General features: G+C 28.8%; 2 protein-coding genes across 2 annotated transcripts; one reads left to right on the forward strand and one right to left on the reverse strand.

Annotated features, from left to right (window-relative positions):
• The first annotated feature begins 4,752 nt into the window (after nucleotides 1–4,752).
• LOC145961408 (pseudouridylate synthase TRUB2, mitochondrial) lies at nucleotides 4,753–6,825 on the forward strand. Its single transcript, XM_083081562.1, has 4 exons — nucleotides 4,753–5,143; nucleotides 5,456–5,864; nucleotides 5,945–6,081; nucleotides 6,192–6,825. The coding sequence occupies exons 1-4, from the start codon at nucleotides 4,990–4,992 to the stop codon at nucleotides 6,449–6,451; spliced, it is 960 nt and encodes a 319-aa protein (XP_082937688.1). The 5' UTR covers nucleotides 4,753–4,989; the 3' UTR covers nucleotides 6,452–6,825.
• On the reverse strand, nucleotides 6,072–12,921 carry Drosha (ribonuclease 3 drosha). The gene is made up of 10 exons (XM_083081561.1): nucleotides 11,713–12,921; nucleotides 11,201–11,444; nucleotides 10,944–11,135; nucleotides 10,504–10,861; nucleotides 10,005–10,422; nucleotides 8,682–9,633; nucleotides 8,374–8,583; nucleotides 7,974–8,296; nucleotides 7,518–7,663; nucleotides 6,072–7,091 (listed from the first exon to the last, which is right to left on the reverse strand). The coding sequence occupies exons 1-10, from the start codon at nucleotides 12,600–12,602 to the stop codon at nucleotides 6,898–6,900; spliced, it is 3,927 nt and encodes a 1,308-aa protein (XP_082937687.1). The 5' UTR covers nucleotides 12,603–12,921; the 3' UTR covers nucleotides 6,072–6,897.
• Nucleotides 12,922–13,033: the final 112 nt, after the last annotated feature.

Below are 13,033 nucleotides of genomic sequence, written 5' to 3' on the forward strand. Positions count from 1 at the left end.
AGTGCGGGAGTGCCGTTCAGTATCGCGCGTAAAATAACGAAAATAGCGATATAAAAATATCGCTCGTGAGTGCGGGAGTGTCGTTAAAAGTATCGCGCGTCAACAACATGAGAGGAGGAGGAGGCCTGGGAGAGGCATCTTGCATCGGCGGAGCAACCTGATGGTATCTATTATTTGTATATCAATTGTTATAAATCGTTATAAATGAACAATAATTAGATCTTATTATTTAAATGAATTAAAAAGAAAATTAGAGAGAAAGATTTTTATAAAAATTATATAAAACTTTCTATTTAAAAAACAGTTTCAAAAATTTATAAAATTTTTGCACACGTGTTTATCTCTGCTTATTATTTTACACATCGGATATAAAATTCCGCACGATACAAATTTTTTGAAATATTGATTTTATTTTGAGCATTGTTGTAAATGAATTTTATATTTGTATATTACAGACAACGTAGCTTCGATAACTCCGCTGTTGCGCATCAGTGCCGGTGAGTGAAAAAAACTTTTATTTAATTTTAAGGTAACGGTTTCGTAGAGATTGTAGATGTAGATGTAGATGTAGATGTAGATGTAGATTGTAGATAAATCCGTTGCCTTAAAATGGATGAGCTAGAATAAATTAAGTTAAATAAATTTTAATAAGTTCTTTTTCGAAATGCTTTGCATCTATTGCGAAAATATATTGAAGTATTAATTAAAAAAAAGAAGATCAAGTAAAGATTTTGTCTAATTTATTAAATAAAGAACACATATTAATAATTTTATCAATTTTATCAATTTCTGATACTACTTTATTTTTATAACGCGCATTTATCTTATTCTAATTTCTTAGCTCATCCATCGTAGAATTTATTTATAGATATTAGTTTTAAACTTTACTTTAACTTAATATAAAGCCAAATGATTAATTCATTAAATAACTTGTAACATGATAATAAATGACTTACTATATGACCGTGTTAGCAGTCTAATATAATATATAGAAATTTGTAGTAATTTGGCTTTATTTTAAAGTTAAAATAAAAAGCTATATTCAAATATTTAACGAACGATCGTAAAATCGAACGATCGTTACGGTGAGCGTGAAATATTTACGCTCATTTGTCGATAATTAACCGGCAAAAGAAGGAGTGTTTATCTCCTCTTTCGATCTCTGATTAGAGATCAAGCGAGAAAGTGGCCAGGATCAACGAAAGGTAGGGTCAACTGGCCTGAAGAAAAGCTCGCACGCGATTAGGGCATTGATTAAAATATATATGATTAGAGATAGACTCCCCAAATCTCGAATAATTTTAATCAGGAAGTAGGGTTGTTAGGGCTCATAGGATTGTTAAGATCATAGGGTTGTTAGGACTCATAGGGTTGTTAAGATCATTATTTCTTTCAATTCTTTTAATATTCCAATAATCCTAGAAATCCTGGAAATTAAAATTATTTAAAAAAATTTAATTGAATTTATTTTTAAAATTGTTGTAAAAATAAATATAACATGTTAAAAATAAAAATAAAAATATTTTAAAAATAAAATTTAAATTATCAAAATTTTCAGGAATATTAAAGAAATTGCATAATTATTAATGTTTAAGAAATATCTTAACATGTTATATTTTATTTAAAAAATATATTAAAAATATATGTGGATTAAGTTGAATAATATTAAATCCAAATGTTAATGCTGTCAATATCAAATTATTTATGTTATTAAACATTTGAATAAATTGAATATATTTATTTCATATTAATAGCATCATAAACTTGTAAATTGTAAATAGTTATAATTGTATATTAATTATAATCTAATATTGATATTATCATTGGAAATACAATACAATTGTGCATTTTCAATATATATTTTTTCAATCGCGACATTTATATAAAATTGTGTATTAATCGCAAATAAATCGGCACTTGTAGGTGTTAGTAATTATATCGCGTGTCTATTAAGGGCTTCGATTATTATATTATAAAAATTATCCCAATGCATATCCCAATCGAATATTCCGAATATTGTCGATTTATTTATTCGTCGTGTTTTCTTGCAAATTTTAATTAATTTGATTTATTTTGTAATTTAATCTTTGATTTACATCGAAGCTTGCTCTATCTTTATGCATTTTGAATATTTCTTTTAGATAGTCTGCACAAAATGCACCAATAATACAATTACTTTCTTTTACAATGGAAGAAACGATAAATTTTATTAATGATTCTTTTTGATCATGATTATTTAGGTTTATATAAAACTAATTAAATTCGTTATTTATATAAAACTAATTAAATTCTATTATTGTATGTCGATTATTAATAATATATATCGCGTAATTAATCATCACTAATCATAGTCTCGTCTGATCCATGTAGAAATTCTTAGTAAATTTTATATTATACATCTACTTTAGAGACACTTCCGTATAATTCTGTGTAATAAATTTTATTTTGTATTAAGTTTCAGATTATATTTTATATTAAATTTGTATTATTATTTGTAATATATTTTGTAATATATATATATATATATATATATATATATATATATATATATATATATATATATATATATATATATTCGTAATGTAATTATTTTGATGTTAATTAAGAATTTAATATGTTTATGTTAGTATGTTTATGTTAATATTTTTATGTTAGTTAATAATTTAATATTTTGTAATGTGTTTTTTATGTAATTGCAAATTAATTGTAATTTATGTTATATTATAATTATGTAATATATATTTTATATATGTATTATATTTCCTATTATACATAATTAAATATTTTGTAATGTGTTTACATAATTGCAGGTTAATTTATATACATTGTGTAATATATATTGTATGTATTATATATATTGTAACTATGTAATAATATTATATATATATATATATTTTTTTTTCTATTTGAAAACTGTATTAAAAGAAAAAAAAAGAAAAAAATTTTTCCTTCTCGATGTATCTCCACCTTAACGAAGGCATTTGCCGGGTGAGGAGGTTTGCGTACTCTCATGAACCTGAGACCTATGCCGGCGGTAACGTACGCTGATATTCATATAGATTATTCTTATATTTAAGATCATTTTTAAGTATATTCTTAGATCGCGTTTTAAGATTTCGTTCAGTTATTAAAAAATAGTTGTATAACATTTTCCAATTTACTTAAGACGATCTTAAATATAAGAATGAATTATGAATACTGGCCGTAGTTACTGGTAGGATCATCCATGCCGGACAGGTTAAAGGGGAAGAGTCAGACTAAGAGAGATACCAAAATTATATAAATATAAATAAATATATATATATATATATATATATATATATATATATATATAAATGTTATATTAATTATATTAATATTTTTGAATAAAATGAAAAAAAGAGAGTAATCGAGAAAATAGAAAAAAAGACAACTACAGTGATTTGAATATCTATCCTAAGAAGGAAGAAGTATGATAAATCCTTATGATGTTAAGACAAAGTTAATACAATAATGTTAATACAATAAATCATAATAATCTAAAGACCCGAAGAAGAGAATATATTGGATAGGAATGCAGAATGATTGAAAATGATTAGAAACTAAAAGACAATTTGCAATTGCATACAACCTATTTATTAATAATAATAAATTATATTAAACCTATTTATTAATAATAATACTACTACTTTGTAATTATATTAAATTTTATAATTTAGTACAAAGTATTAAACTTAAAAATATTACGCTGTTATGAAAATTATAATAAAAATATGTATATAAATACTGTTGACTACATTAGAATGGAATATATGAATTCTTTATATTTTATATAAAAGAAGACATTTTTAAAATATTTTGCAACATCCATATTTTTCAAATCTTAATTACAAATCCTTCAGAAGAATCAGTGATTAATTTAACAACAAATTCTATACATGTATTATTAATTAAATTTTTAAATAATTTAAAAAAATGTTGAATATCAAAGATCAATTTACTGCTAATTAAGAAGATATTTATAGAAATATATGGTTAAAAATATTTTTACCCTACAGCAGGCATTTTGTTTTTTGTAAATAAAAATATAAATATGACAATGATTATATAGAAAAATATTTATTTCATCTTTGAACGCGTTACATTCATTGAAATAAAAAACGTTCAACTTCTTATTTATATCGTGTGATGAGACATAGAATAGATACGATTCAATGAATTAAATATATTATATTTAAATTTTTCAATGCTAATAATATCTTTCGAAAAGAGACGGTATCTCTATATATACATAGAATATATGTATATATCTAATTCCAACATATATATATATATATATATATATATATATATATATATATATATATATATATATATATATATATATATATATATATAGAGAGAGAGAGAGAGAGAGAGAGAGAGAGAGAGAGAGAGAGAGAGAACCACACAAAACTTATTTATAAGATAATTTTAAAATTTATTTAATATACATAAGCGTCTTGCGGCACTCTTATTCGTATCAATATTTCGTACACATAGCATGGAACAAAACCAAAAATTGTGCACGTTATATGTTACCCTCTGAGAACATTCATGGACATTGGCTTTGTAGTTCATGTCCACGTTTTCAATGTTCATAGAGGGAGTATCGCTTCCAGGGATCATCTAAAAGCGGGCCATGACATCTCTCAGTCTTCTCTCTGGCTTCGTAGTTCATGTCCATGTTTTTAATGTTTACAGAGGGCGTATCGCTTTCAGAGACCTCTCATTCTTCTCTCTGGCATGTAACAGTAGCGATACATGATAACCTCTTTCTCTTATTTTTATAAAAATATAAAATTAATAAAAAATATTAAATTAAATTAAAAACAAATTATTTTTATAAAATATATAAAATTAGAGAAAAAACTACTACGTAATTACATTATGTATTTCACATTTAAGTAAAATTTATACAAGTTAGAAATAATATCTAAGTAAAAACAGTGAATAATTTGCATTTTCAATATGAAGACGAGAACTTTGATTCCAAAAATAAAACATGTAGTATCCGATGCTAGAATAGCATGGAACGTTTTAAACGGCGTATTTGCTGTTTACAAACCTCCAGCAGTCACCTATTTAAATACACGAGACACCATAATTTATCGTCTCTGCGAAGGTTAGAATTTTATTTTTTATGTTCTTATACGCGAACTCTGCTTCATACTTTCTTACAATTTCATAAATCTTGTTCTTTCTTTTTCCTATACCTGGATATATTATTTTAAGTTTTAAGTTTGTTAAATATAAGAAAGAATCCAGTGTTAAAAAAGAAGCAGAGTTTAAGATTTTTTCTTTTTCTATTTTACTCTTAAAATGAAACAAAAAGGTATGCTTGTATTGCGAAAAAATCAAACAAAATGAATGCTACTACAAAGAATGATCTTCATTTTCTATTTTTAACTTTTTCAAAAGCAACATTTAATTTTAGATTTGAATAGTATGCAAGTACGCCCACCGATCCAACATGTGTGTATAGAAGGCGATACAACAGAGAAGATGAAAGTAGTTACACATCCTAGTTATGCGGATCACCCTTTAGTAGTAGGACCACGATATCAATTAAAAGATTTCAAATTAATATGCGCTAATTATTTGAACACCAACTCATCAGGACTCATGATCTGTGGTATTAATGATGCTACCAAGTGGATTCACAGATTGAAAGCATCTAAACCTCCGAGCAGTTACAAAGTTAAAGGCATCTTGGGACAAGCAACAGATAATTACTTTAAAACTGGAAAAATCGTCGAAAGATCTACATACAAATATATTAAACGCGATGCTATTGATAGAATGTGTGCTTCCATGCAGGCTGCGCATCAAAGAAAAATGTTTGAGTATGTATGATAAATACCTATGATATTATGAATTATTACTGAAATTTACAATTAATAGTCGATCTTTTCTGCATGTTTAGAGTCAGTGGAATAGATATGCAAAGTCAAGCCGCATATGAGTTTGCTGCAAAAGGTTTAATGAGACCTGCAAACAACAATATTCCTATGGTTTATAGCATAAAATGTGTAGACTTTACATCTCCTGAATTTACGTTAGGTAAATATATTATAGCTTTTATTACAAAACACATTTTTATTATCCATAATTATCTATATCATATTATATAATTATGTATTGAGATATACTTTTTATATATTTCTTTTTAGAAATTGTGGCTATAAACGAAAACGAAATGTATTTGAAAACTTTGGTTCACGATTTAGGAATACAACTTCACAGTGTTGCTACATGTACTCAAATACTATGTTTTCGATACGCGTTATTCAACCTAGATCTTGCTCTATTGCCAAAACATTGGGAGTTGCAAAACATTTTAGATAATATAGAACAATGTCATGATATACTTAATCAAAATAGATCTCTACTGAAACAAAAAAATCCAATATTAACAAAACAGAATAATTAACTAAAATTTGTTTCAAACTGTAAATTCAAATATAAAAAATGAAACACGTCATATAAATTATCATACATTGTAATGAAAAACATTTATGTATAGATAATGATGTATATATGCTCTATTCCATAAGAGAATTATCTTTGAGCAGCTAATAATAAAATGAGAGAGCAAGAAGAGAATAAAAAAGTGTTTTAATACAATAGAAAGACTGAGTATTTCTTTAATTCAACAAGCTTGTTATATCAACAAGAATGTATTAACGTTAATATTATTTATTATGAAATTATTGTTTAAGATTCAATAAATATTTTTTAAAGAGATATCTAAGGAGAGTTCATTTTCTCATATAATATACATGTAATAAAGAAGTTTATTTTGTTTTTATGCGCATTTCTATCTGTCGAAATAAAAACTGTAATTTAGCCTTGTAAAAGAATTATATAAAAAGACAATTAAGTTTCTCTTTTCTTTGAAGCATTACGCTCCCTGCTATGACTTCTTCTCCGGTTTTGGCTCGAGTCAGAATCGTCAGATCTTTCACTAGGCCTTGACGATTTTCCTCTTGGTTTCTGTTTATTTGGCCATTGCTGCATTTTCATACTTTTTGCTATCACACGTTTTTGATGATCCAATTGTGGGAATAAGTCTATGGAAAGAGATAATAATAATAATCAAGAACTATAATAATTCCAAAACTTAAACTATTAAATTTTAAACACTACAAAGATATATTCTATAAATTAAAATATACAATCAAATTTTTCTTAGGATGGAAATTTAGAAAATTTATGTTAATAATTTTTTAATTAAATCTTATGGATAAATAAAAGATTTATTCTTTGTTCAATTTCTATTAATATTTTAATAAAAGTTTAATTAAAAGTTCTTACAATTAAGAAAATTGTGAAGGAAATTATAAAAGAAAAATGGCAACCGAATTTTTTTATCCCTCAAAGATTGATTATATATATTTATGTCATATAATTAATTAATTATTAATTGTAAAGATTGATAAGTTAATTTTAAATATCCTGTTTTAAACTATCCAGTATATATATATTTATTAGCATACCTTGAGATTTTTCTAAAGCTTCTTTAGCAGAATTCATTTCCGCTTCTTGGATACTATGTCCTGAAGCCTTAGCTAACCGTTTCCCTTGGAAATATACAGCAACTGTATAAACCCTTGTATTAGTAGGTCCTTTACATTCGATAACTCTGTGGAAAAAAATTATAAGAAATTATGAAAATATTTTTTGTAAACACACATTCTTCAGTTAGGCTCATTACATATATATATATATATATATATATATATATATATATATATATTCAGCAATAATTGAGATATTTGCAATCAAAGTAAGTAAACCTAAATAAAAATAAAATTCGTATACACTGTTAATTTATAATATCAGTATTTTATGTTAATCAAATAATAATAATATGTAAATTAATATTACAATGCATTTCTTTTTTGTTTAATAGCAATTTTAAAAGTTTTTCTATCAAAAAACTAAAAACTTACTTGTACACAGGAATGTCTGGCTCTCCACCATCCATGGTTCTTAAAGTTAAGCAACACTGCTGCAGCTTGCTCTTTGGATCATTCCAGTCTTGATTCATGATAAAGTCTTGTAAACGTGGAAAGAAACATACATCACAAAAAACGTGACAATATTTTAAACCCTTATCAACATAAAGCGCGCCGAGGAAAGCTTCTAATAAATCTGCTCTATCTTTTGTCTTTAATTCGGCTTTCGGATTCCCGTAAAGAGCGTATTGAGTCATACCAAGATCGTCACAAACAACCGCTTGCGTTTTATTATTTACAAGCGAACTCCGCAACAACTGCACGACACAAATATTATCATTAGAAACAGAAAAAAATCACTTGGCCAAATAATATTACAAGCAATATTGCTTACTGATAAATGTCCCTCGTGATGTTCTGGAAAGAATTTGTACAAGTATTCAGAAACAATAAGTTGCAGTACAGTATCTCCAAGGAATTCTAATCGTTGATTAGATCCTAATGTCAAATTAGTATATCCTATACTACGATCCGTGAACGCTCTAGCAAGGAGACGGATGTGAGTGAATTCTATTCCAATTGATTCTTCGAATTTTGTCAGTTTCTGTTTAAAAAGAGATAAATAAGAAGAGATAAATGAGACTGTTTAAGAACGCGTCTTGCAGTTGAATAGTACTTATTCAAATGCTGAATAATACATACCTGTAGTAGTTCAAAACTGGGAATCCATTGTCTATCTCCCGTCGGTTCTTGTTCCTGAAGAGGATGCCGCGGATAATTGACCCAAACTTTGGCAAGATCTTCTTCGCCTTTAAAAAGCGTTTCTCCGAAAACTCGATCGGCCACTTCTATCCCTCCGTCAAGAAAAAGTGAGCCCATCAATGCTTCGAAACAATTTGCCATTGCATGCCTCAACTCGAGATCGTGGCAGAGATCGCTACCGTGTGCGTAGAGCATGTACTCCTCGAGACTCAGTTTCTTTGCCAACACAGCAAGATGCTGATTTTGTACGATCGCCGCCCTATAAGTAGCCAGACCGCCTTCTTCCAAATCCGGGAACATGTGAAAGAGATGGATGGATGTGAGAAATTCGACGACCGCATCGCCCAGAAATTCCAACCGTTCGTTGTGCGCTATGGATGATTCCGTTTCCGTTTTCGCACCAAATCTGGACATTATGTTTATCAAAGTGTTGATTCCACGTTTTCGTGTGTTCATATAGTGGATTCTGCGATCGCCATACTCGGGCTGCCTTATACCGCAGTTCGTCAAAGAGTTTCGTGCATGATCCGGATTCGTGCCAAAGTTCTCGCGGTAACTGGGATGTGTGAGGGCCAGTTGGAGCAGATATCTGTTTTTAAACTCGTAACCCAACGTGCGTTCCAGATTGTCCAAAGACTTGTGAAACCGCAGATGACAGACGAGTACCGGTATCAACATCGCATGCTGCACAATATCACACATAATGCCAGTTCTATGAAATCCTTCGGAGCTGACATCGACTGTGACATCGCGTTTCATCTTACTCTGAGTACGTAATTCTTGAAGTTTGTTTTCCTTTGCTTCTAACTTTCTCTTATCTTCGAAGGAAGGTTTCGACATATTTGCGAGTAGATGTCGAAACTTCACATAATCCCTCCATGCTTTTTGATAACTGGATAAATTCATAAAGAATTATTTTTTATAGTATTATAATTTTTTTAATATATCATGTGTATTAAAAAAATATAACTTTTGATACATTTAAAATATGATTTTGTATAATGTTTGTATTATTTAGAAATGAAACATTTCTAAAAAAAATTCTGTATTCTTAAGTAAAAAATATTTTTTTGTTTTTGGATTTATTATACATAATTATGTAAAACAAAGCACATAACTATATATTATATTATATAAATTAGGATATATGATTTTAAATTGATTGAAATTCAACTTTATTCGACAAATCTTTTATATTAAACCAATACCATATTTTTGCAATAAATATATGACACATTTTATTCATAATAAATGATTACTTACTCTGCATTTCCAGCATAACTAAGTTGTGGTGGACGGATACCAAAATGTACTATCTCAGGATAAGCGGTAACGCCGGGTGGCTGGTCCACTTGATTTCTATCCAGCTGATCGACACGAACGCTACACGGTTTCTTCCCAGGATAAGTCACAACCATTCCCTTCACCTCGTCCGCGAAATCTTGCCATTTGTATTGTGGCATCGCCACCAATTTAGGTAGATCATCTGGATCTATTAGAAGAGTACTGCTCTTTATCAAATAATTTAGGACCTCATTCATCGATAAGATTTCTTGACCATTATCAGTTAAATCACGTACAAATCTTGGCATAAAATGGAACTGTCCACAGCCAGATTTATCTTGTGCTGCATGTAAATCAAAATCTACAAGCTCCAAAATTTCTTTGAATAGATACATCTCTGTGAAAATTCATAATATTATACTCAAAATAAGCGCGATAAAATAAAATATCGTGTTTAAAAAAATATAGTACTACTTACGAAAGTAATCCAATTCCTGTATCGTGAAATTTTCTGGCAATTTCTCTTCTATATAGAGAATTGTATATTCGATATTAAATCGTATGACTTTACACGTGGGTAATTTGACCAGTGGGAAATGAGAGAGCATAGAAAAACCTTCGAATATAAATTCGTGTTCGTCGTGTTTGATAATCGTCGGTGTCTTGGTGAGGAAATTAGTCGGTGGGCTAATTGTTATTCTATAGTGATATAGTTTGTCTGCATTATTCGTATTTAAATCACACTTATTTATTGCACCTTCCCCGGCATAAATTCCATGTCTTATGCCTGAACGTCGTGATTTCGCGCTGCATCTGCATAACGGACCATCATTCATCTAGGAAAAATTTATAATGTATTTTTAAATGTTTAATGGGTAGATTTTTTAAAAAAAGAAAAGAGATAAATCTCTAGATTACCTCTCCAGGATCATTGAACCACATTTCAGGATGCAATCTCTGTGGATGCTGTTTCTTTGCCATTAATTCTTCCATTGTCCTATCATCCTCATCCATAGAACTGTCACTATCAGATGAAGAGCTACTACAAGCTTCAGATTTATGACGACAAAGACGTGCTCTAGTTTTTCTCGGAGGTGGATCATAAGGTGGCTAAATAAATTAAAAAGATATAATCAATTGCATTGTATTAAAACAATTAATAGGAATATATGCACCTGTAATGCCCTTGCTTCAGTTGCTCTGTCAATTAATAATTTCTTAAAAGTCATACATAATTCTTGTAGTTTGACAGTACTTTTCATTATTTTTGGATTATTCTCATTTCTGAAATAGTAAAGATCTGCTGGTGCCGTGCGAGTCCAAATCTTTTTCTCGCTCTCAAGTATGCCTTCTGATCCCATTGCTGATAATTCATTCAACTTTCGCTCTATATCTTTACTCGTTGCACAATAATTACGTCTGAAAGATATAAAAATATTTTACAATTAGTAAAATCTCTTACCTTGTAAATGTGATTTTTGCACAAAAAACAAACATTGCATAATAAAAATCGAGACTGTATCTATTGAATCTTTATTGACCTTTATTTTTCAAAAAAGAAAAAAATAAGAAATTAGCAACATTATTGCTTTTTATTATATCTATGTTATGTAAAAAGAGAGAAAGATTATCTGTTGTATTATGTTATGTAAAATTAGACAAAAAATTACATGTGTATAAATCTTACCTATATTTTTCTAAAAGTAATTCTCTCTCAGTAGGACCCTTTGTTCGTTTAGTGCTGATTGGAGTTGTATCTCGGGTCGAACGAGATTCCCGTGATTTTGATCTCTTTCTACTTCTACTTCTTGTATAAGATCCTTCTGAACGAGACGTATAACTTTCATGCTTCTTATATGAAGACCTCCTCTCAAAGTAACCACTGTCATATGTAGGCTCTCGTAAATTAGATATGTCCTTATTGTATTGACGATATTTGTCCCTGCGATCATCGTATCGTGATCTACATACTTTCTCTGATCTACCTTCTGGGCTTCTAGATCTTTGTTTACTACTAGTACGATTAGACAAAGTTTCCCTATTGTCGTATTTCCATTCAGGTTCTTTTATTCTGTGCAACAATTCGTATCTTTGCGCCGAGCATGTTCTCTCCTTATCATTATATATCTTACTCATATCATAGGAAGAAGTAGATATATCTTGATACATTGTCCAATTTGTAGTAGAATTATTAGAACGCCACTCGTTATCAGCACTATTATCATACGTGTCTCTTCTGTCCCAATTTGTATAATTTTCATTCACAAATTGCTGTGCAGTTTCTGTTTTGTCATAATATTGATTATTGTACTGTGGGTCTGTTTGATTTTGATAAGGAACATTGTTGTAAAAATTGGTCGCTCCATCATGATACGTAGGAGGTGCAAATTGATACATCGAGTTTGGCGATTTAACATCCGATACATTAGGAGGAGGAACATTGTACGAAAAATTATAATTTGGTGGTTGATTGTAATTAGGCGGTGGAAAATTTGGCACTGGAGGTACTGGATAATACTTCATATGCTCCTGAGTCCAATAGTACGTTTGTCCCGTGTTCATTGAAGGATTTGTCATCTTCGTGTAAAATTAATTTTTCTTATTAAGATAATATCTTCTTATTAATTTTTCGTAAGTAATAATTTTCGAATTAATTATGTCAATGTCGAAAATTTTTTAATAACGATAACTTTCAATATAATAATTCTAATTAGTTTTATTTATCGGTTTTTCTTTTCTATCTTTTTTAAATTAATAATTTAATACATTATTCTCACTCATGATGATTATTTTAATAAACATTGATTACACGTTATTACTCTGATCGATACAAAAATATAATACAAAAATGTGCTTCCACATAGAATCTCTCAATTCTGCCTTTCCGTATTGTTCGATACGGAAAAAGAGATAAGAGGTGTTAGGGCGCATTCACATTTTGACAGAAAAGCAGAAGAGCAGAAGCCAATCAGAACTCGCGCTGGTAGTCACAATTTCTACTTTTTGCC

Source organism: Camponotus vicinus, unplaced genomic scaffold (assembly GCF_025532165.1).
Source record: "Camponotus vicinus isolate PSW18456_S1 unplaced genomic scaffold, iyCamVici1.0 SCAF_11, whole genome shotgun sequence".
Lineage (NCBI taxonomy): Eukaryota > Metazoa > Arthropoda > Insecta > Hymenoptera > Formicidae > Camponotus > Camponotus vicinus.